The sequence below is a fragment of the Bombina bombina genome, chromosome 1, assembly GCF_027579735.1.
Source record: "Bombina bombina isolate aBomBom1 chromosome 1, aBomBom1.pri, whole genome shotgun sequence".
NCBI classification, from domain to species: Eukaryota; Metazoa; Chordata; class Amphibia; order Anura; family Bombinatoridae; genus Bombina; species Bombina bombina.
In genome coordinates this window covers 430,489,564-430,516,041 of record NC_069499.1, presented here as the reverse complement: position 1 = coordinate 430,516,041, position 26,478 = coordinate 430,489,564, and the positions used below count along the sequence as shown (strand labels likewise).

The following is a 26,478-nucleotide window of genomic DNA, read 5'->3' as shown; positions in this document are numbered from 1 at the left end:
CTCCTTCAACAACACGTCTGTAAAGCATCCTGTCTTTGCCGGTGTGGTCATGGGAGTCTGAGGATTACTTTCAGCTCTTCCCCTGTTAGATTCACGTTGTGCTGTGACATCACCCTTATACGCTGTGTAAAGCATACTTTTTAATTTATTTTGGAAATGCTGCATCCTTTCCGACTTCGGTAACATTTCTGGCACTTTATGCTTATACCGGGGGTCTAGTAGCATGGACACCCAGTACAGGTCATTCTCCTTCAGCTTTTTTATATGAGGGTCCCTCAACAGGCACGACAGCATGAAAGACCCCATTTGCACAAGGTTGGATGCCGAGCTAGTCATGTCCCGTTCCTCATCCTCAGTGATGTCACTGAAGGTATCTTCTTCCCCCCAGCCACGTACAACACCACGGGTACCAGATAGGTGACAATGAGCACCCTGGGATGCCTGTTGTGGTTGGTCTTCCTCCTCCTCCTCAAAGCCACATTCCTCCACTGACTCCTCTTCCTCACAATCCTCTTCCAGCGATGCCGCAGGTCCAGCAAGCGATGCTGATAAGGCTGTTACTGGTAATGATGGTGACCACAACTCTTCCTCTTCACGCTCTCATCTACGGCTTGATCCAGCACTCTTCGCAGGGCACGCTCCAGGAAGAAAACAAATGGTATGATGTCGCTGATGGTGTCTTCGGTGCGATTGACTAGGTTTGTCACCTCCTCAAAAGGACACATGAGCCTACAGGCATTGCGCATGAGCGCCCAGTAATGTGGCAAAAAAATTCCCAGCTTCGCAGAGGCTGTCCTAGCACCCCGGTCATACAAATACTCGTTAACGGCTTTTTCTTGTTGGAGCAGGCGGTCAAACATTAGGAGTGTTGAATTCCAACGTGTCGGGCTGTCGCAAATCAAGCGCCTCCCTGGCATGTTGTTTCGCTGCTGGATATTGGAAAAGTGCACCATGGCCGTGTAGGAACCCCTCAAATGGCCACACACCTTCCTGGCCTGCTTCAGGACGTCCTGTAAGCCTGGGTACTTATGCACAAAGCGTTGTATGATCAGATTACACACATGTGCCATGCACGACACATGTGTCAACTTGCCCAATTTCAATGCCGCCACCAAATTACTTCCATTGTCAGAAACCACTTTGCCGATCTCCAGTTGGTGCAGAGTGAGCCACTGATCCACCTGTGAATTCAGGGCGGACAGGAGTTTTGGTCCGGTGTGACTCTCTGCTTTCAGGCAAGTCAACCCCAAGACGGCGTGACACTGCTGTGCCCGGGATGTGGAATAGTACCTGCGGACTATTTACTATTTACTATTTACACTACTGTTACACCAGATATGAGTGGTGGCACTGGGCAAGTGGGCCTGGCACACACGCTAGCAGGCAGGCAATTGCAATTAGATTACACTAGCAGACTGATGTTTCACAGTCAAAAAAGTTTTTAACAAAATTTACACTACTGTTACAACAGATGTGAGTGGTGGCACTAGTTGGCAAGTGGGCCTGGCACACATGCTGGCAGGCAGGCAACTGCAATTAGATTACACTAGCAGACTGATGTTTCACAGTCAAAAAAGTTTTTTTTTTAAAATTTACACTACTGTTACAACAGATATGAGTGGTGGCACTAGTTGGCAAGTGGGCCTGGCACACACGCTGGCAGGCAGGCAACTGCTATTAGATTACACTAGCAGACTGATGTTTCACAGTCAAAAAAGTTTTTAACAAAATTTACACTACTGTTACAACAGATGTGAGTGGTGGCACTAGTTGGCAAGTGGGCCTGGCACACACGCTGGCAGGCAGGCAACTGCAATTAGATTACACTAGCAGACTGATGTTTCACAGTCAAAAAAGTTTTTTTTTTTAAATTTACACTACTGTTACAACAGATATGAGTGGTGGCACTAGTTGGCAAGTGGGCCTGGCACACACGCTGGCAGGCAGGCAACTGCTATTAGATTACACTAGCAGAATGATGTTTTACAGTCAAAAAAAATTTGTTTTACAAAATTTACACTACTGTTACAACAGATATGAGTGGTGGAAATAGTTGGCAAGTGGGCCTGGCACACACGCTGGCAGGCAACTGCTATTAGATTACACTAGCAGACTGATGTTTCACAGTCAAAAAAGTTTTTTTTTTTAAATTTACACTACTGTTACAACAGATATGAGTGGTGGAACTAGTTGGCAAGTGGGCCTGGCACACACGCTGGCAGGCAACTGCTATTAGATTACACTAGCAGACTGATGTTTCACAGTCAAAAAAGTTTTTAACAAAATTTACACTACTGTTACAACAGATGTGAGTGGTGTCACTAGTTGGCAAGTGGGCCTGGCACACACGCTGGCAGGCAGGCAACTGCAATTAGATTACACTAGCAGACTGATGTTTCACAGTCAAAAATTTTTTTTTTTAAATTTACACTACTGTTACAACAGATATGAGTGGTGGCACTAGTTGGCAAGTGGACCTGGCACACACGCTGGCAGGCAGGCAACTGCAATTAGATTACACTAGCAGACTGATGTTTCACAGTAAAAAAAGTTTTTTTTAAAAAAAATTACACTACTGTTACAACAGATATGAGTGGTGGCACTAGTTGGCAAGTGGGCCTGGCACACACGCTGGCAGGCAGGCAACTGCTATTAGATTACACTAGCAGAATGATGTTTCACAGTCAAAAAAGTTTTGTTTTATAAAATTTACACTACTGTTACAACAGATATGAGTGGTGGAACTAGTTGGCAAGTGGGCCTGGCACAAACACTGGCAGGCAGGCAACTGCAATTAGATTACACTAGCAGACTGATGTTTCAAAGTCAAAAAAGTTTTTTTTTACAAAATTTACACTACTGTTCCAACAGATATAAGTGGTGGCACTGCAGCAGGCAACTGCAATTAGATTATACTAGCAGACTGATGTTTCACAGTCAAAATTATACAGGCAAAAAAAAAAAGATGTTCTAGCCCTAAAAAGGGCTTTTTGGGGTGCTATCCTTACAGCAGAGATCAGATGAGTCCTTCAGGACTGTAGTGGACACTGAATACACTAGCCTAGCTATCAATTTCCCTATAAAATCAGCAGCAGCTACACTATCCCTCCTCTCACTAAGAATGCAGGATCAGAATGAATCTAAAATGGCTGCTGCCCAGGAGCTGGGAGGGTCTGGGAGGGAGTGTCTGCTGCTGATTGGCTGAAATGTGTCTGCAGACTGTGAGATACAGGGTCAAAGTTTACTCAATGATGACGAATAGGGGGCGGATCAAACATCGCATATGTTCGCCCGCCGCGGCGAATGCGAACAACCTATGTTCGCCGGGAACTATTCACCGGCAAACTATTTGCGACATCACTAGTGGTTAATCGGCCGCTAGCAGGGGGTGTCAATCATTCCGATAGTGTCCGATCGGGATGATTGCAGTCTGCCACCTCAGAAGTGGCGGATAAGTTAAGGAGCAGCAGTCTTATGACCGCTGCTTCTTAACTTATATTTCCGCCGAGCCTGAAGGCCCACGCGGAATAAGAAGCATTGACTGCTTCTTAAATCGGCCCCAAAAACTTTACCCTTATTTTGCCAATATTTAAACAGTGAATTAAACTTTAAGAAAATACATCTACATGTTATTCTCATACTAATCTTTTCTTAAATGCATCATTCTATCTAGCATTTATTTAGTGGTTAATGTCCCTTTAAGAACCTTGGCAGCCCAAAGACCGTTAGCTCATCGGGCCCTTAGAGAGAACAATGGAAAATGAACATTTTAGTACATCTCTGTCACAAGCACCAAATGAGAGCATTATTTTATCTAAATTTTCTAGATTACATGTTTTTTGTATAACCAGAATTTAAGTTTAGAAATGTTCAGTATGGGTGGAGAAACAATAGACAAAATTAGCTATTTCAAATGAGAAAATAAAGTAGATGAAGCCATTTGTAAACAATTTAATACACTCCAGTAAGTATCATGGATAATTAAATAAACATTAAAGGGGAGAAAATATTAGTGTACACTATCCCTTTAAAGGCAGGAACGCCCACTAATAATATGCTCAGAAAGATAGGTGAAGTGAGGCTCAATTAATCTTGAACAAGCTCTTGACTTTAGTATCAAATAGATTAGTTGCAGGACATTTAGGTGGAAATATTAATTGAACATCACACACACAGCAAAATACATACAGTAGACCCCTTAATATTAGTGCTGGCCAACAGTTATACCAAATATTAGCCCTGGCCAATAGTTATACCAAATATTAGTGCTGAACAACAGTTATACGAAATATTAGTGAAGGTCAACAGTTATATCAGATATTAGTGCTGGCTAAACGTTATACCAAATATTAGTGCTGGCCAACAGTTGTACCAAATATTAGTGCTGGCTAACTGTTATACCAAATATTTGGTGCCAAACAACAGTTATACCAAATATTAGTGCTGGGCAACAGTTGTACCAAATATTAGTGCCAAACAACAGTTATACCAAATATTAGTGCTGGCCAACAGTTGACCAAATATTAGTGCGAGCCAACAGTTATACCAAATATTAGTGCCGAACAACAATTATACCAAATATTAGTGCTGGCCAACAGTTGTACCAAATATTAGGGCTGGCCAACAGTTATACCAAATATTAGTGCCGAACAGCATTTGTACCAAATTTTAGTGCCGCCTGCCAAACAACAGTTATACCAAATATTAGTCCTGGCCAGCAGTTATACCAAATATTAGTGCCGAATAACAGTTATACAAAATATTAGTGCTACCCAACAGTTATACAAAATATTAGTGCTTCCCAACAGTTATACCAAATATTAGTGCCGACTATCGAATAACAGTTATACAAAATATTAGTGCCGGACAATAGCTATACCAAAAAGTTGTACCAAATATTTGCCCTGGCCAACAGTTATACCAAATGTTAGTGCCGAACAGCAGTAATACCAAATATTAGTGCTGGCCAACAGTTGTACCAAACATTAGCGCTAGCCAACAGTTATACCAAATATTAGTGCCGAACAGCAGTTATACCAAATATTAGTGCTAACTGCTGAATAACAGTTAAACCAAATATTAGTGCTGACCAACAGTTATACCAAATATTAGCGCCGAACAACAGTTATAATATAAATATTAATGCTGGCCAAATATTGTACCAAATATTAGTGCTGGCCAAAAGTTATAAAAAATATTAGCGTCAACTAGCAGTTATACCAAATATTAGTGCAGACTGCTGGCCAACAGTTATACCAAATATTAGTGCTGGCCAAAAGTTGTACCAAATATTAGTGCTGGCCAACAGTTGTACCAAATATAAGTGCTGGCCAACAGTTGTACCAAATGTAAGTGCTGGCCAACAGTTGTACCAAATATAAGTGCCGACTGTCGAATAACAGTTATAAAAAATATTAGTGTCGGCCAATAGCTATACCAAAAAGTTGTACCAAATATTTGTCCTGGCCAACAGTTGTACCAAATGTTAGTGCCGAACAGCAGTAATACCAAAAATTAGCGCTGGCCAACAGTTGTACCACATATTAGCGCTAGCCAACAGTTATACCAAATATTAGTGCCGAACAGCAGTTATACCAAATATTAGTGCTGACTGCCGAATAACAGTTATACCAAATATTAGTGCTGACCAACAGTTATACCAAATATTAGCACCAAACAACAGTTATAATATAAATATTAGTGCTGGCCAAACGTTGTACCAAATATTAGTGTTGGCCAACAGTTATAAAAAATATTGGCGTTGACCAGCAGTTATACCAAATATTAGTGCAGACTGCCAAACAACAGTTATACCAAATATTAATGCTGGCCAACAGTTATACCAAATATTAGCGCCGAAGAACAGTTATACCAAATATTAGTGCTGGCCAAAGGTTGTACCAAATATTAGTGCTGGCCAACAGTTGTACCAAATGTAAGTGCTGGCCAACAGTTGTACCAAATATTAGTGATGTCCAACAGTTATCCCAAAAGTGTTATGCATGTGATAACATTTCACATTTAATTTGGACAATAATCCTTTTTATATCCCTTACACAATTTGGCCCATATCACAATTTAATTTAGGAACCCCAAAAACACTGATTTCTGTCCCACTTACCAAATCATTTCACTCGATGGGGGGTAGTTATCAATGTGTCAACTTTCCTGCCTTCGCCGGCCCAATACGCCCGCCTAAGCTCGCCTCACATCACCACCGCGGACCTGAAAAAATTTGCCTAAGTTATCAAATAAAGCTGTCAAAAAGCCGCGGGGCGATGAGCAGCGGACTGTGAGAGTTATCACACATCCGATCTCGCTGCTCTTCGGCTGTTTGACAGCTTTCTTGCTAGCCTGTCACTAAGCACTCACACTAAACTACACTGTTCTACCCCCTATACCGGTGCCCCCGGAGCCCCCCGCAACTAAATAAAGTTACTAACCCCTAAACCGCCGCTCCTAGACCCCGCCGCAAGTCTTATAAATGTATTAACCCCTAAACCACCGCTCCCGGACACCGCTGCCACCTACATTATACCTAGTAACCCCTATCCTGCCCCCCCTATACCGTCGCCCTCTATAATAAAGTTATTAACCCCTATCCTGCTGATCCTGCACCTCGCCGCAACTAAATAAATAGTTTAACCCCTAAACCGCCGCTCCCTGAACCCGCCGCAACCTATATTAAATTTATTAACCCCTGTCCTGCCCCCCTACACCGTCGCCACCTATAATAAATTTATTAACCCCTATCCTGCCCCCCCTACACCGTCGCCACCTATAATAAATGTATTAACCCCTATCCTGCCCCCCACTACACCGCCGCCACTGTAATAAAATTATTAACCCCTAAACCTAAGTCTAACACTAACCCTAACACCCCCCTAACTTAAATATTAATGAAATAAATCTAAATAATATTTCTATTATGAACTAAGTTAATCCTATTTAAAACTAAATACTTACCTTTAACCCCTTAATGACAACTGACGTACCAGGTACGTCATGCATTAACAACCAGTTAATGACAATAGACGTACCTGGTACGTCAGTTGTCTAACAGAGTGCTGGAAGCGATCGCAATCGCTTCCAGCAGCTCTCAGGGTATTGCAGTGATGCCTCCATATGGAGGCATCCTGCAATACCTTTTTAGAAGACTCCGATGCAGAGAGAGCCACTCTGTGGCCCTCTCTGCACCGGTAGCGATGGTGCCGTTCGTTGGTGGGTGGGAGCATAACAGGGAGGCGGGTGGGCGGCCCATCGCTAACCGGCATCCGGTTCCTGTAAGTGCAATGTGCACGCCGGGTGCCGGGAGCGTGCGGGGGCGCGCGTGCGCGTGTGGGCGGGGGCGCGCATGCGCGCGCGCGCGATTAGCTGGCCACTGACACCAATGAGGAGGGAAGAGGGGGGAAAAAAGATTTAAAAAAAATAAATATATAAGGATCTGGGAGGGGGAGGGGGTTGGGGTATTGTGGGGGGCTGCTACACTACAGAAAACATTAATAATGGCAAAAAGACAAAAAAATACTTTTGTTTTTGGGGCAAATTGGGTACTGGCAGACAGCTGCCAGTACCCAAGATGGCGGCAATTAGGTAGGGGAGAGGGTTAGAGAGCTGGGGGGGGGGGGATCATGGAGGTTGGGGCTAAAGCAGGGGTCCATCACAACTAAAACATTTTATTTTTTTTATTAAAAAAAAGAAAAACTCCTTTTATTTAGTACTGGCAGACTTTCTGCCAGTACTTAAGATGGCGGGGACAATTGTAGGGTGGGGGAGGGAAGAGAGCTGTTTGGGAGGGATCAGGGGTTGGGATGTGTCAGGTGGGAGGCTGATCTCTACCCTAAAGCTAAAATTAACCCTGCAAGCTCCCTACAACCTACCTAATTAACCCCTTCACTGCTGGGCATAATTTACGTGTGGTGCGCAGCAGCATTTAGCGGCCTTCTAATTACCAAAAAGCAATGCCAAAGCCATATAAGTCTGCTATTTCTGAACAAAGGGGATCCCAAAGAAGCTTTTACAACAATTTGTGCCATAATAGCACAAGCTGTTTGTAAATACTTTCAGTGAGAAACCTAAAATTGTGAAAAATGAATTTTTTTTTAATTGTTTGCTCGCATTTGGCGGTGAAATAGTGGCATAAAATATATCAAAATGGGCCTAGATCAATACTTGGGGTTGTCTACTACACTACCCTAAAGCTAAAATTAACCATGCAAGCTCCCTACAACCTACCTAATTAACCCCTTCACTGCTGGGCATAATTTACGTGTGGTGCGCAGCAGCATTTAGCAGCCTTCTAATTACCAAAAAGCAACCCCAAAGCCATATAAGTCTGCTATTTCTGAACAAAGGGGATCCCAAAGAAGCATTTACAACCATTTGTGCCTTAATTGCAGAAGCTGTTTGTAAATAATTTCAGTGGGAAACCTAAAGTTTGTGACAAAATTTGTGAAAAAGTGAACTTTTTTTTTTATTTGATGACATTTGGCGGTGAAATGGTGGCATGAAATATACCAAAATGGACCTAGATCAATACGTTGGGTTGTCTTCTAAAAAAAAATATATACATGTCAAGGGATATTCAGGTTTTCCTGACAGATATCAGGGTTCCAATGTAATTTTGAAAAAAAGGGGTTTGGAAATAGCAAAGTGCTACTTGTATTTATGGCCCTATAACTTGCAAAAAAAGTAAAGAACATGTAAACATTGGGTATTTCTAAACTCAGGATAAAATTTAGAAACTATTTAGCATAGGTGTTTTTTGGTGATTGTAGATTTGTAACAGATTTTGGGAGTCAAAGTTAGAAAAAGTGTGTTTTTTTCAATTTTTTCCTCATATTTTATATTTTTTTTTATAGGAAATTATAAGATATGATGAAAATAATGGTATCTTTAGAAAGTCCATTTAATGGCGAGAAAAACAGTATATAATATGTGTGGGTACAGTAAATGTGTAAGAGGAAAATTACAGCTAAACACAAACACAGCAGAAATGTAAAAATAGCCTTTGTCATTAAGGGTAAGAAAATTGAAAAATGGTCTGGTCATTAAGGGGTTAAAATAAACCCTAATATAGCTACAATATAAATAATAATTATATTGTAGCTATTTTAGGATTTATTTTTATTTTACAGGTACCTTTCAATTTATTTTAACTAGGTACAATAGCTATTAAATAGTTATTAACTATTTAATAGCTTACCTAGCTAAAATAAAGAGAAATTTACCTGTAAAATAAAAACTAACCTAAGTTACAATTACACCTAACACTACACTATACTTTAATAAATTATTCCTATTTAAAATAAATACTTACCTGTAAAATAAACCCTAAGATAGCTACAATATAATTAACTATTTAATAACTACCTAGCTAAAAGAAATACAAAATTACCTGTAAAATAAATCCTAACCTAAGTTACAATTAAAACTAACACTACACTATCATTACATTAATTAAATAAATTAACTACAAATAACTACAATTAAATACAATTACATAAACTAACTAAAGTACAAAAAATAAAAAAAGCTAAGTTACAAAAAATAAAAAAAATAAGTTACAAACATTTAAAAAAATATTACAACAATTTTAAGCTACTTACACCTAATCTAAGCCCCCTAATAAATAACAAACCCCCCAAAATAAAAAAATGCCCTACCCTATTCTACATTAAAAAAGTTCAATGCTCTTTTACCTTACCAGCCCTTAAAAGGGCCTTTTGTGGGGGCATGCCCCAAAGAATTCAGCTCTTTTGCCTGTAAAAGAAAAATACAACCCCCCCCCACATTAAAACCCACCACCCACATACCCCTAATCTAACCCAAACCCCACTTAAAATAACCTAACACTAATCCCCTGAAGATCATCCTACCTTTAGTCATCTTCACTCAGCCGAGCCACCGATGGAACTGAAGAGGAGACCCGGACCGGCAGAAGTGATCCTCCAAGCGGCGCTGAAGAAATCTTCCATCCGATGAAGTGATCCTCCAAGCGGCGCTGAAAAAGTCTTCCATCCGGGCGATGTAATCTTCCAAGAGGCGCTGAAGAAGTCTTCTATCCGGGCGAGGTCATCTTTCAAGCCGGGTCTTGAATCTTCATCCCGCCGACGCGGAACATCCTTCTTTCCCGACGGACTACCGACGAATGAAGGCTCCTTTAAGGGACGTCATCTAAGATGGCGTCCCTTCAATTCCAATTGGCTGATAGGATTCTATCAGCCAATCAGAATTAAGGTAGGAAAAATCTGATTGTCTGATTGAATCAGCCAATCAGATTCGAGTTCAATCCGATTGGCTGATCCAATCAGCCAATTAGATTGAGCTCGCATTCTATTGGCTTTTCCGATCAGCCAATAGAATGCAAGCTCAATCTGATTGGCTGATTGGATCAGCCAATCGGATTGAACATGAATCTGATTGGCTGATTCAATCAACCAATCAGATTTTTCCTACCTTAATTCTGATTGGTTGATAGAATCCTATCAGCCAATCGGAATTGAAGGGACGCCATCTTGGATGGGGGCAGGATATGGGATAATAAATTTATTATAGGTGGCGACGGTGTAGGGGGGGCAGGATAGGGGTTAATAAATTTATTATAGGTGGCGACGGTGTAGGGGGGGCAGGATAGGGGTTAATAAATGTATTATAGGTGGCGACGGTGTAAGGGGGGCAGGATAGGGGTTAATAAATTTAATATAGGTTGCGGGGGTCCGGGAGCGGTGGTTTAGGGGTTAAACTATTTATTTATTTGCGGCAAGGTGCGGGATCGGCAGGATAGGGGTTACTAACTTTATTATAGAGGGCGGCGGTATAGGGGGGGCAGGATAGGGGTTACTAGGTATAATGTAGGTGGCGGTGGGCTCTGGGAGCGGCGGTTTAGGGGTTAATATGTATAGAGTAGCTTGCAGTGGGCTCCGGGAGCGGCGGTTTAGGGGTTAACATATTTATTAAGTTTAGGGGCGGTTTAGGGGGTAATAACTTTATTTAGTTGCGGCGGTGTAGGGGGGACAGATTAGTGGTGTTTAGACTCGGGGTACATGTTAGGGTGTTAGGTGCAGACATCTCCCAAAGGAATCAATGGGATGTCTGGCAGCAGCGAACTTGTACTTTCGCTATGGTCAGACTCCCATTGATTCCTATGGGATCCGCCGCCTCCAGGGTGGCGGTTTGAAAACCAGGTACGCTGGGCTGTAAAAGTGCCGAGCTTACCTGCTAGTTTTTTGATAACTAGCAAAAGTAGTCAGATTGTGCCGCACTTGTGTGCGGAACATCTGGAGTGACGTAAGAATCGATCTGTGTCGGACTGAGTCCGGCGGATCGAAGTTTACGTCACAAAATTCTACTTTTGCCGGTCTGTAGCCTTTGATAACTAAGGCGAATCAGCCTCTCCACAAATACGCTGCGGAATTCCAGCGTATTTGAGGTTGACGGCTTGATAACTACCCCCCTCTGTGTCACTAATTTATTTCAAGCTTCCTAAAACCACCAGATGATTCCTATCCTACCCACACCAACTAACTAATATCCCTCCCACATTAGGAATAGTTGATTTATATTCCTCCCACACCATTGATTTCTCTCCAAAAAAACACTGATTTGATCAACTGCATTTTTTATTTGTAAGCTGGTCAAACAGACAAAACAGAATGTTCTTCTTCATCTGTCTCTTCATCATCACTGCTTTTAACGATGACCAAGATGATAACAGCAATTAGTACAGCAGCTCCGAAGAACCCAAAGATCATCCAATAGATCAATGGGTGGCACCATGCAGTAAGGGGACGGCTATATGACTGCTGTTCTCTCTCAACAATCAAATCCTCGTCTTCAAGGCTGTTCACTGCAAATTAAACAAAATTGAATTTGAATAAAGCAGATAATAGGCAGATCTCAAAGGTAAAGTATATTCAAAATTAGAAAACAAATAGCAAACTGATGTTCTAAACAGTTCTGGAAACAGTAACAAAAGCTATGTCTTATTATAACTGAGCTAATATATGTTTAGTTACCATTAAATTGCTGATGTTATCATTTTAAAGTTAAACCATTAAAATAATTAATTGTAAAGATTAGTCAAATCTAACAGAGCACACCATTTACTAGGAATAGAATCGCTTGTCTCTGTAAGGGCTGGACACATCAATTTTACATCAATTTAATATAAAAAAAGGACATTTTTAAATGTCAAACCTTGTTTGGCAACATTTATAGAAAAGTTGTTTTGAGCTATGATTTTTTTCTTTAAGTGAAATAAATGCAACATGGAAATAGTCTCTTCTAAATGTATAAGAATCCAGTCCGTGTTTATGTACAAAAATATTAAATAGGCTATAACTATTTAACCTGTAATAGATCACCCACTATGCAGTATTATGTTTCTTAAAGCAACGTAACTTTGTTAAAGACACTTACAGTCTCTCTTGTTGACTCTAGCTTCAGATGTCTCCAGTCTTGCACCTTTTGGTATTATGAAGGTCTTGAGCCCTCTCTTTCGCCTACGATAGCCTTCAGCATAACCTTTGGCATCATCCGTCATCAGCGAGGCCTTGCCCTTATTGAAGGACTTTCCAAGAGCTGTTGAGTAAAGAGGCAGCATGTTGGTTAAACCATACAACAGATGACCCGTGTTTTATTATCATTACATATTGTAAAACTAAATAGGATACATTTAATCAGCCATGACCCACTAGTGTTGTATGTACAGACCTAGCCTACTAGTGCTGTATGTATAGACCTGACCTACTAGTGCTGTATGTACAGACTTAACCCACTACACTGCTGTATGTACAGACCTAACCTACTAGTGCTGTATGTACAGACCTAACCTACTAGTGCTGTATGTACAGACCTCACCTACTAGTGCTGTATGTATAGACCTGACCTACCAGTGCTGTATGTAAGGACCTAACCTACTAGTGCTGTATGTACAGACCTGACCTACTAGTGCTGTATTCACACACCTAACATACTAGTGCTGTATGTACAGACCTAACCTACTAGTGCTGTATGTACAGACCTGAGCTACTAGTGCTGTATGTACAGACCTGACCTACTAGTGCTGTATGTACACACCTGACCTACTAGTGCTGTATGTACAGACTTAACTTACTAGTGCTGTATGTACAGACCTAACCTACTAGTGCTGTATGTACAGACCTAACCTACTAGTGCTGTATGTACAGACCTGACCTACTAGTGCTGTATGTACAGACCTGACCTACTAGTGCTGTATGTACAGACCTGACCTACTAGTGCTGTATGTACAGACCTAACCTTCTAGTGCTGTATGTACAGACCTAACCTACTAGTGCTGTATGTACAGACCTGACCTACTAGTGCTGTATGTACAGACCTAACCTACTAGTGCTGTATGTACAGACCTGACCTACTAGTGCTCTATGTACAGACGTGATCTACTAGTGCTGTATGTACAGACCTGACCTACTAGTGCTGTATGTACAGACCTGACCTACTAGTGTTGTATGTACAGACCTGACCTACTAGTACTCTATGTACAGATGTGATCTACTAGTGCTGTATGTACAGACCTGACCTACTAGTGCTGTATGTACAGACCTCACCTACTAGCGCTGTATGTACAGACCTAACCTACTAGTGCTGTATGTACAGACCTGAGCTACTAGTGTTGTATGTACAGACCTAACATACTAGTGCTGTATGTAATAAACATGAGAACATGTAATGTCTGAGTATGGCTATTTATATAGTGTTTAATCAGCAGGACATTTCTGTACAATCATATGTAAAACTGCTCCCCTCTTCTCCTCCAGGCAGCTATTTCACAGTATGAAATGTACCAACAATGTATAAAATTCTCCATGCTAGAAGCAAATACTTAAGTGTACAAACATAATGAACTATAAGTATACTTAAAACAAAGGAACAACAATGGCCAAACATAGACTTTACCTTTAGAAACATCATTACGTGTTACGTCATACAGGGCATCAGAAAATATATCCCAGGACATGTCTCCTAGTTGGTCAAGGAGTTCCATCAGAATGCCAGGACATTTGTCTTTGTCTGTTGCAAATAAAAGAAATACAAAAAAAGTATTAATCAGATCAATTCATTTATTGGATTTGTTTATTTTAATGACATATTTTTGTGTTTCAGTGTTTTTGTTAAAGGAATGTGAAGTATGCTGGGTATTAGAAAACTGAGTATAATAATAGTACTAATAATATGTAATATAAATGATTATGATAATAAAAGTAATAACCATTACTTTTGGGTAGTTAGTATAAGGGTGTATGTAAACAAGGGAGCTAAAAAGTGAGATAAAAATGATAAAAACCTATGGAAGGAAATGTATTAAAGGGAGTCTATAAGGAAGCTAAAAGCTGGAATTCTATAGAGTTTTGCTAGGGCTGATTATCATTTTAAGAAAACACCTTTAGACTTTAGAAGAATGTTCTGCACTACAGTAATGACTGATGCAGTGTTTCTAATAGTGCTAGTGACTGTTTCATAATGCACAAAGCATAAACTATAATGTGACATTGTTATCAATGTAATCTATATAGTTTTGTCTGTAACCAGTTCATCCTTCTGTTAATAAACCTACCGTATTCCCTGCGTTGACCAAGTGATTCTGTAATATCCATTAGAAGATCCTCACACTGTTTTGGTGATAGTTGACTAATAAGTCGTAGGAGCATGTGCGGCCCAACGTCATCTGGCACTGGAAAGGATAAATACTGGTGTCAACTTCTAAATTACTATGTATTTAAACTTCAAGTTAACTGTATATGAAACTGGAGAATTATATTACAAAGTGATTTTTGTTTATTGCTGCAGCCAATCATTTAAGCACTTTAAATAGACCATACTTTTTATTATCTGTAATAGGGATATAAATAGTTATAACATGACTACCATTGCAATAAATAAGTTATATATGGTATCATCTGACAATAACTTGTTCTTATTTATCTAAAAATACAGATACACAAAAAAAACTAATTTGCTATCTAGCAAATATTATCTAACCTGAACAACTCAGTCTCCTTCTACTCTTAATTCTACCATATAACATATATATATATATATATATATATATATATATATACATATGATAATCATATCTACAAAAAATAAATTGGTGATAATGTCCCTTTAAATTGCTTTCTTACCTGAGTCGTCACATGCACCAAATGGATAAATAAAGATAAGCAGCACTGCAATCTTCAAAGCAAACATGATAATTCTCTCAGTATTCACAAGTAAACAACCGGAGTAAAGTGTACTGGGATTTGCTCTAACAGTCTTTATAACATTCAGAGGCAACTATGACATCACAGGCTACAGCAATTCAAGTATTGACCTCATAGTGTACAATGATAGTTTGTGATGTCATAATCAGAATTTACATGGAAATCTAACAGATTTATAAAGATGCTGTAGAATGACTTTAGCTTTCTCTGTTGAAATGAATGATCAGTACAATTTTGTATGAGTTTACTTTTTTGGGGTCACAATTGTGTTGCAAATGTCTGTGAAATGGTTTCAACATACAGCAGTTTCCTCAAATTATTATAAGATTGAGATCCTTCCCAAATAAAGAAAAAATAATCCAACACCCACATGAGACCTCTTTTGATCTTCTTTGGAGGGGAACCAATTACAGGATGAGGAACTGTGTGTGTTTGTGTGTGGGGGGGGGGGGTCAGATTTACCTCTGTGATTAACTATTGCTGCATTAGTAGCAGTAAAACAAACTAATGGAAAATATTATTTGAGTCTTTAATAACATTTTAATTATACAGTCACAAGATTAGCATGATAAGAATTATAACCACATTTGTGGGTAGAGCCACATTATAGTAGTCTCTTGAACTTGGGTTTAAAAGACATCGGACCAGATTACTAGTGGAGCGTTATTTACCGTTCCCACTCTTCTCAGCTTTTTGTGTGTGTCAGTTGCGCTTGTATTATGAGTTGAAAGTAAAATGTTTTCGCTCACGCACTTATCGTGCGTAAAAAGCCAAACTTACAATATTGAGCTCACGATAACCTTTTCCCCCATTGAAGTCAATGGAGCAAAAAAAGTGTGAAAAAAATTCTTACACCCAACTTGCTTGCAAACCCGATCACATACTCTCATGTGCTCCACATGAAAATATAAATATTTATAAATATATACTTATTCCTAAATACATATTTCTATATATCTGATAGTATTTTGGTACAATATATATAAATATATATACATACACATGATTTTATATATAGGTATAGATATATACAGATACAGATATATAGGAATATCTATTTATAAATACTTATAACATATTCTGCTATGTGCAGAACATTAGAATGTGAAATATTTACAGTAAATACACACTATAACACTTTATTAAATATGAATATTGCATAAATATGCTTTTTACTTAACTGCATAGAACCTCAGTGCACTTCTGTATATGTCTAAATATGTGTATATGTGTACGTATGTGTTTTTATATATATATATATATATATATATATATATATATATATATATATAAAAGTAGTTGGTGGTGTGAATGCACTCGTCTCTCACTCAAAGTTTCCAACTGCCAGGGTGCTATGAGGGAAATTATAAAGGCAAATGTAATCAAAAGCATTTACTGGACTTCGGTCAACTTCACAGCAAACACAAATATTATTCCTGTACCCTTTTTATGGATACAGAATCCCTCCTTCTGACAGTCAAAACTTACAAATATACAAACTTAAATAGGCCTAGTGATCCCACCCCAAATGTATAAACCAATCCCCACAGGTTGTGTGCAAAAATCCACAGTGCTATGTGCAAACTGCAGTTACCATAGTGAGCAAAAGTGTTTATAGCTTCTGTGATTGTCAGAGAAAAGGAAAAAAGAAATCTCTGCGCTGAAGGTAACTACTAAGCAGGTGGGAAAGCAGAGGGTTCCCCAGCCTCTGAAATGGTAATCTGAGAATCTAAAAAAATGTTCTTCAAAAATTAAGAAAACTTTTACCCACAGCGCTGAAAAAACAGCTTAAAATAGTATTTCTGACAGATATGCTACTAATGAAACCATATCTGGATACAAAATATTATAAAAAGATGGGGGCGGAGCCGGCCTTGCGTGAGACATGGCCGCACTTTAATGTGAGCTCCGAGTGCAATTGCCCTTTATCGCTTATACAGGGACATTTGGAAGCCAGCCGGTAGTGAAATTGGCTACAACTAACCCCGGAACGGATGGAGAGATAAAAGGTCATGGACTTTATTGTTAATTCCCGGACTTCATCACAGCTCCGTTTTGTGGCCTCAGGAGTGGCCGCCATCTTTGAAGCCTGAAGGCAACGTATGTACTACCGGACTCCCTGGAACACTACCAGACAGTAAGTAACTGACCTGAGGGCTTTAGAGGCTGCATCAGCAATTACACAGAGCATTGCTAGGAACTTATATAATGTGAGGTACGTTGATTCTGGGGGTCTCTGACACGGGCGCCATCTCTACAGTCCATGGGCTAATTATGTCATACCGGACCTCTCCGGAATAATACCAGACACCAAGCAAATGATTTAGGAAGCTGTGGAAAGCATATTTGCCGATATATTAAATATTGTTGGCTACGCATGTAACATGAGGCATTTTTACTATAAGGTCGCCATCTTAGCAGCTCAAAACAGGCTACTGAACATAACCAACGTTTCCTGAAAAGGGAAATAAAGAAATTTCTATAAATGCAGAGACATTCTTGCATATAGTTATACCACTGTGCCTTGCACGAATATGCTTTAATAAAGAAGATCTGCTTAATGCGTGCCATGCTGCTATGACACCAATTGTTAACTTAATCACAGCTCACAGTTGGTGAGGGAAAATTTCACACTCACACACCTTTCATTATTACAGGCCCTGTTATCTTGTTTTCCTTCAAAGTCTGAGAGGTGAGTGTGACAGCAAACAAAGAGAAATAGGAAGCAACCTATAATATCATATAAAATGTCTCCAAAAAAGATAACAAAGTCAGGCAAAGATGCTAAAAAACCTGCTGCCTCGCGCAATTCAGTGAGCTCCTTTTTTAGATCTGCAGAATCCTCACAACCTACACTACCTGATCCCACTACACCAAGGAGGTCTGAGATGTCACCCTCAGATAGTGAGGACAGTGATATAGATGACTCCATCCAACTAACTAAGTCCTTCTTGGGCACCATACCATCTAAAAGTGATTTGGATAATATAGTTGTCAAAGTACGAGACTGTATTAAAGAAGAACTAACTAACCTGAGAAGGGACATGTCAGAGATTGGTAACATGGTGGAGGCCCTGGAGGAGGATAATGAGTTTAACCAACAAGAAATATCTAACTTGCAGACTACAGCTCAGATACATGACTCACTATTTATGCAATTACAAGATAAATTAGAAGACTTGGAGAACAGAGAGCGGCGACAAAACCTCCGGGTCAGAGGAATTCCAGAAACAATCCTGCCGAACTCTGTTCCTGAATTTCTCACGGGTCTCTTTTCCTTTCTACTAGGCCCCTCTTCTACTGCAGATATATCAATGCCTCCAAGAGACGTTATACTCAAATTCACACATTTTCAAACCAAAGAAGAACTGCCACCTACAAATATTCACAAATCTCGCTCCTCGTACTCTGCAGAGACGGAAAGAATATCAACATTTGACAACACTGCTTAGAACAAAATGGATCCCATATCACTGGGGCTTTCCCTGCTCCCTTAACATTCCCCACAAAGGGTATAAGCATACACACTTGATGACATACCGGATTTATGTGCGGCATTGGGGATTGACCCCCCCCAATCAACAGCAGTGAGAGAAGACAGAGAGCCGAATACGACAGCAAAGTCGGCAAGACCTCACAGAGCTCAGTGGCAACAGCAAAAGCCCAAGAAAACGAAGAAAGTTCAGCACACCTTACCCACTGACAGCTTAGGATGAACCAGGAAGAGCTAAATAGGTGAGATGATTCCATGTTTTATAAATTTATAGTTTTCAAGGAAAGTTAGCTTTTTTACCGCCTCCTGGACTTTTCCAGTAAAGAGACTGAACATTTTATTACACCTATTTTAAAGTTGTATAGAACTGGTAGCTTTAAAATGCAATAAAGTCCTTGTATTCATATCCTTGCTTATTCATACATCTTATTTAGGGGCAAGCTATTCTTCCCCTGTGTGGTGACATATTATGTCAAGTTATTTGTTTAAGTTTATACTACTGTTATTGTTATTTGTGCTCATGTTATTGTTATTGTTATTAAGATTTGTGTCTATATATCTGATCAACAAACTTCAGGAACGGAATTCTTTCATACTATATTGGATCAAATTCTGTAATTGTATAATGAGACCTGCTATTCAGATAGACCCTGACTTATAGGAGTAGACATGACAGGCGTTAAACTAATTACGTTAATGACACAAAATGTTAAAGGCTTCAATATACCACATAAAAGAAGTGTAACATTCAATATTAGACACAAACAGATTGAAGTTCTATTTTTACAGGAAACACACTATCTAGAAGAACAAGAGCCTAAGTTTTTCACGTCCACTTATTCAAATCACTATCACAGCACCCATCCAACAAAGAAGATTTCTGGTGTCAGTATTTTACTCCACAATTCTTTACAGTTCCATGTCCAACAAATAGACAGAGATAGTGAGGGGAGGTACCTGGCCCTACTAGATCTGCTTCACAGGAAACCAATTACATTGGTAAATATTTATGCCCCAAATACACACCAAGCGTCCTTCTTCCACAAGATATCCAACAATATTATGGCTTTTTACAAAGGCTCTCTCATTGTTGGGAGTGACTTAAATACACCCCTAGACCCATTGTTGGATAGCTCCACTACACAATCACAACTGTCAAAAAAGGCACTTAGGTCTATAAGAGAGGATTTAACACTACTAGGGGTCCATGACATTTGGCGAGTCCAGCACCCAACTAGTAAGAATTTTACTTTCTACTCAGCACCACAAAGCACACATTCCCGTATAGATTATATTTTTATAGACAACAAAACTATTACCTCGGTATTATCCACTGACATCGCACCTACTAGTTGGTCTGATCACTCAGCAGTAATTTGAAAGATGCAATGGTCTTCCCTCCCTTTTAAACCATATCAGTGGCGCTTTGATGATACGATGCTTAAAGAAGACTTAATATCACAACAAGTAGAGAAATCTATAACGGAATATATTGAGCATAATAACACGTCAGGTATAGATCCGTTCACTTTGTGGGAGGCACATAAGTGCGTTATAAGAGGTGAGATGATAAAACTCAGATCCTTACAATGTAAAACCCACAGACTACAACACATGACTCTTACCGATACTTACCAACGTATAGACAGTTTATATAAAAACAATCCACACAATGATTCCTTAAAATCCCAGCACGATCAAGCTAGGCATAAATTTATATACAATTTTTAGAACACTCAGCCCAGAAACAGGCACTGAAACTACGTCAAAAATGCTTTCTGGAGGGCAACAAGCCAGGTAAAATCCTGGCAAGAGCACTTAAAACAAAGCAGTCGACACATTATATCACTACGCTGAAAGACTCTTCTGGCGCACCTACTGTGGAAACCCAGAAGATGACAGAGATATTTAGAAAATATTACACTGCCCTATATAATCTAACACCACATAGAAATAATATAACACATCAAGTGCATTGCCACCGATATCTAGACACTATAAAACTACCCACAATACCCAAAGATGACTTAGATTCCTTTAACTCAGAAATAACAGCTGAAGAGATTGGGAATGCCATACACTCACTAAAGCAGGGGAAAAGTCCCGGTCCGGATGGTCTCACCAGTGGCTATTACAAAAAATTTAAACATCTTCTCCTACCACACTTGCTCTCAGTTTTTTATCATATTGATAAGTCCCATGGATTACCCCTTCTATGCTCGAAGCAATAGTAACAGTTATACCGAAACCAGGTAAAGACCCAACGGTTCCATCAAATTATCGCCCATTATCCCTTTTGAACGTTGATACAAAAATTTATGCAAAAATATTGGCCACCAGAATTAATAAAATATTACCCGCACTGATACATCCGGACCAGGTGGGCTTTTTGCCGCAGAGGGAAGCTAAAGACAACACAGTAAAAATTCTTCACTTAATACAGTATGCAACCACACATGACATCTCCCTGGTTTTACTATCGACTGACGCTGAAAGAGCTTTCGACAGATTAGACTGGACTTTTCTAAAACTTACCCTACAGAAATTTGGCTTCCCTGACAGTTTTAGTCAGAAAATTCTAGCCCTCCATTCCAATCCGACTGCTAAAATAAAAGTTAACGGTACATTATCTAACCCTTTTTGCATCCTGAACGGCACTAGACAAGGCTGCCCTTTATCGCCCTTGTTATTTGTACTTTCAATGGAGACCCTTGCCGCTAAATTACGTGATAACCCTGACATAATTCGACTTTCCATAAATACCACCCATCATAAATTAGCACTTTACGCAGACGACCTACTATTGACATTAACTCATCCGACTACATCTCTCTCTGCGGCACAGAGCACTCTGGAGGAATTCGGCCTTTGTTCCAATTATCTAGTTAATAAACACAAATCCGAAATACTCCCCATTAATTTAAGCGAGGCGGACATCCACACACTCAGTTCACAAATACCATACTCGATACAGCAATCCTCCCTAAAATACTTAGGTGTTCATCTGGCTAGCAACATCCAGCAATTACATGAATTGAACTATGAGCCACTTTTGGCGACTATCTCTAAAGATACATCAATGTGGCTAAACAAAAATATATCCTGGTTAGGCAGGATAGGAGTAGCTAAAATGACCATTATCCCTAAGATTCTTTATCTATTCCAAACACTCCCTATACCACTCTCAGACACCTATCTATGTAGATTACAATCAGTAATGAACTCATATATCTGGAGGAAAAGACCTCCCAGAATAGCCAGATCCACTCTTTTTCTATCAAAAAAATATGGAGGTTTGGGTGTCCCGAACCTATGCAGATATTGTACTGCAGTCTTTCTGAGAAGAATAGTGGATTGGTGCACACTTCCCTTAAACCATGATAAAACTTGGATGACACTAGAACATGACCTGACTAATTCTCCCCAGCTAAGTGTATACTGTTGACAACCTAAAGGAAACCAACCAGCCTTAATAAAAACTTACCCTATAATAAAAGAAACGTTTAGCGTGTGGTCCCGGGTGCTAATTACCTATCCACATCTTTCAACAGTCCCCTCCCCCCTGACAACAGCCTTATCCAATCCCGACTTTATATATGGAATGTTGGTTACACCTAAGCCACAATGCAGTCTGGACAGACTCCTCCCATTGTACACATTATTGAATCAGATAGGCTGATACCTGAACAGCAATTGGCGGAATTAGGAATCACACAATTTACCAACTGGTTTAAGTACTTAAAACTTAAGCACTTTATACATACCCATAAGTTAAAGCACCTAATAATGAGGGACCGTACCCCATTAGAAAAAAATTGTACTCTTGATATACCCCCAACACATGCTATATCTGTCCTGTACCAATTGCTAATCATACCTTCTGAATTTACACAAACCTCAACAATAATATCATGGCACAAAGAACTCCCTTATATACTTTCGGAAGAAGAATGGTTTTCTACACACTAGAAAAGCAGAACATTCAGCCACGCTACTAGAAACTAACTATAGGTTCCTACTCTGCTGGTACCTTACCCCTCACAGGTTAAAACATATATTCCCAGAGGCATCGGGTAGATGCTGGAGGAAATGCTCAGGAGAAGGCACTCCCTACCATATTTGGTGGGAATGTCCTAAAATACTGAAATTTTGGACAGAGATTAACCAAGAAATGAGCAAGTTATTGAATTATGATATTACCTTAGACCCTTTAATATATCTAAATAAAAAGAGAGAAGCGCTCAACCTGGGAACGAACAATAGCATAATAGCTTGTTCTATGGCTAGTTACCACCCTAGAAGCAGCCTCTTTTTGCTCAATATGTGCCTTTCACAGAGAAGAACTTTCCTGTAGCATATCAGTCTGATCCTGGCTTCACAGTACAGTCCAGCCCCGAAATACCAGGCAATCCCTCTCTGAACAAGAGAAAGAGCAAAACCCCAGACGTACGTTTTGGCCTATTGTGGTCCTCATCAGTGAGGTGCAGCCATAACCCTCTAGGCACACTGAGCAACGGGTCCACGTCTGGATTCCCGCATCACACTTAGGGAGACTTCCCTAAGTGTCATAATTTGCATAAATAAAAAGAGAGAAGCGCTCAACCTGGGAACAAACAATAGCATAATAGCTTGTTCTATGGCCAGTTACCACCCTAGAAGCAGCCTCTTTTTGCTCAATATGTGCCTTTCACAGAGAAGAACTTTCCTGTAGCATATCAGTCTGATCCTGACTTCACAGTACAGTCCAGCCCCGAAATACCAGGCAATCCCTCTCTGAACAAGAGAAACAGCAAAACCCCAGACGTACGTTTCGGCCTATTGTGGGCCTCGTCAGTGAGGTGCAGCCATAACCCTCTAGGCACACTGAGCAATGGGTCCACGTCTGGATTCCCGCATCACACTTAGGGAGACTTCCCTAAGTGTCATAATTTGCATAAATATAAAGAGAGAAGCGCTCAACCTGGGAACGAACAATAGCATAATAGCTTGTTCTATGGCTAGTTACCACCCTAAAAGCAGCCTCTTTTTGCTCAATATGTGCCTTTCACAGAGAAGAACTTTCCTGTAGCATATCAGTCTGATCCTGACTTCACAGTACAGTCCAGCCCCGAAATACCAGGCAATCCCTCTTTGAACAAAAGAAACAGCAAAACCCCAGACGTACGTTTCGGCCTATTGTGGGCCTCGTCAGTGAGGTGCAGCCATAACCCTCTAGGCACACTGAGCAACGGGTCCACGTCTGGATTCCCGCATCACACTTAGGGAGACTTCCCTAAGTGTCATAATTTGCATAAATAAAAAGAGAGAAGCGCTCAACCTGGGAACGAACAATAGCATAATAGCTTGTTCTATGGCTAGTTACCACCCTAGAAGCAGCCTCTTTTTGCTCAATATGTGCCTTTCACAGAGAAGAACTTTCCTGTAGCATATCAGTCTGATCCTGACTTCACAGTACAGTCCAGCCCGAAATACCAGGCAATCCCTCTCTGAACAAGAGAAACAGCAAAACCCCAGACGTACGTTTCGGCCTATTGTGGGCCTTGTCAGTGAGGTGCAGCCATAACCCTCTAGGCACACTGAGCAACGGGTCCACGTCTGGATTCCCGCATCACACTTATGGAGACTTCCCTAAGTGTCATAATTTGCATAAATAAAAAGAGAGAAGCGCTCAACCTGGAAACGAACAATAGCATAATAGCTTGTTCTATGGCTAGTTACCACCCTAGAAGCAGCCTCTTTTTGCTCAATATGTGCCTTTCACAGAGAAGAACTTTCCTGTAGCATATCAGTCTGATCCTGACTTCACAGTACAGTACAGCCCCGAAATACCAGGCAATCCCTCTCTGAACAAGAGAAACAGCAAAACCCCAGACATACGTTTCGGCCTATTGTGGGCCTTGTCAGTGAGGTGCAGCCATAACCCTCTAGGCACACTGAGCAATGGGTCCACGTCTGGATTCCCGCATCACACTTAGGGAGACTTCCCTAAGTGTCATAATTTGCATAAATAAAAAGAGAGAAGCGCTCAACCTGGGAACGAACAATAGCATAATAGCTTGTTCTATGGCTAGTTACCACCCTAGAAGCAGCCTCTTTTTGCTCAATATGTGCCTTTCACAGAGAAGAACTTTCCTGTAGCATATCAGTCTGATCCTGACTTCACAGTACAGTCCAGCCCCGAAATACCAGGCAATAACTCTCTGAACAAGAGAAACAGCAAAACCCCAGACGTACGTTTCAGCCTATTGTGGGCCTCGTCAGTGAGGTGCAGCCATAACCCTCTAGGCACACTGAGCAACGGGTCCACGTCTGGATTCCCGCATCACACTTAGGGAGACTTCCCTAAGTGTCATAATTTGCATAAATAAAAAGAGAGAAGCGCTCAACCTGGGAACGAACAATAGCATAATAGCTTGTTCTATGGCTAGTTACCACCCTAGAAGCAGCCTCTTTTTGCTCAATATGTGCCTTTCACAGAGAAGAACTTTCCTGTAGCATATCAGTCTGATCCTGACTTCACAGTACAGTCCAGCCCCGAAATACCAGGCAATAACTCTCTGAACAAGAGAAACAGCAAAACCCCAGACGTACGTTTCAGCCTATTGTGGGCCTCGTCAGTGAGGTGCAGCCATAACCCTCTAGGCCCACTGAGCAACGGGTCCAAGTCTGGATTCCCGCATCACACTTAGGGAGACTTCCCTAAGTGTCATAATTTGCATAAATAAAAAGAGAGAAGCGCTCAACCTGGGAACGAACAATAGCATAATAGCTTGTTCTATGGCTAGTTACCACCCTAGAAGCAGCCTCTTTTTGCTCAATATGTGCCTTTCACAGAGAAGAACTTTCCTGTAGCATATCAGTCTGATCCTGACTTCACAGTACAGTCCATCCCCGAAATACCAGGCAATCCCTCTCTGAACAAGAGAAACAGCACAACCCCAGACGTACGTTTCATAATTCTTTTATTAGAAAAATAATCATATATGCATATATACAAAATAAAATCATAAAAACAAATGCAAACAAAATATCTCTTGTTACAAAACTGAAATATTGACCTCTAGGCACACTGAGTAACGGGTCCACGTCTGGATTCCCGCATCACACTTAGGGAGACTTCCCTAAGTGTCATCATTTGCATAATTAAAAAGAGAAAAGCACTCAACCTGGGAACGAACAATTGAATAATAGCTTGTTCTATGGCTAGTTACCACCCTAGAAGCAGCCTCTTTTTGCTCAATATGTGCCTTTCACAGAGAAGAACTTTCCTGTAGCATATCAGTCTGATCCTGACTTCACAGTACAGTCCAGCCCCGAAATACCAGGCAATCCCTCTCTGAACAAGAGAAACAGCAAAACCCCAGACGTACGTTTCGGCCTATTGTGGGCCTTGTCAGTGAGGTGCAGCCATAACCCTCTAGGCACACTGAGCAAAGGGTCCACGTCTGGATTCCCGCATCACACTTAGGGAGACTTCCCTAAGTGTCATAATTTGCATAAATAAAAAGAGAGAAGCGCTCAACCTGGGAACGAACAATAGCATAATAGCTTGTTCTATAGCTAGTTACCACCCTAGAAGCAGCCTCTTTTTGCTCAATATGTGCCTTTCACAGAGAAGAACTTTCCTGTAGCATATCAGTCTGATCCTGCCTTCACAGTACAGTCCAGCCCCGAAATACCAGGCAATCCCTCTATGAACAACAGAAACAGCAAAACCCCAGACGTACGTTTCGGCCTATT

The 26,478-nt window shown here is 40.5% G+C and overlaps 1 protein-coding gene across 1 annotated transcript; it reads right to left on the bottom strand.

Annotated features, from left to right (window-relative positions):
• Window positions 1-11,636: 11,636 nt before the first annotated feature.
• LOC128658262 (uncharacterized) lies at window positions 11,637-15,231 on the bottom strand. Its single transcript, XM_053712799.1, has 5 exons — window positions 15,165-15,231; window positions 14,597-14,713; window positions 13,939-14,052; window positions 12,421-12,582; window positions 11,637-11,848 (listed from the first exon to the last, which is right to left on the bottom strand). Exons 1-5 carry the CDS (start codon window positions 15,229-15,231, stop codon window positions 11,637-11,639), a joined length of 672 nt encoding a protein of 223 aa, XP_053568774.1.
• Between the last annotated feature and the right edge of the window lie 11,247 nt (window positions 15,232-26,478).

What these genes read in the sequence shown, in the direction of transcription:
- LOC128658262 (XM_053712799.1), bottom strand. Translation starts at nt 15,231, where the DNA reads ATGTTTGCTTTGAAGATTGCAGTGCTGCTTATCTTTATTTATCCATTT. An exon ending in TGGTCAACGCAGGGAATACG is followed by an intron (nt 14,053 to 14,596) that starts GTAGGTTTATTA and finishes TATTTGCAACAG; the next exon opens with ACAAAGACAAATGTCCTGGC. An exon ending in TAGAGTCAACAAGAGAGACT is followed by an intron (nt 11,849 to 12,420) that starts GTAAGTGTCTTT and finishes TTTAATTTGCAG; the next exon opens with TGAACAGCCTTGAAGACGAG.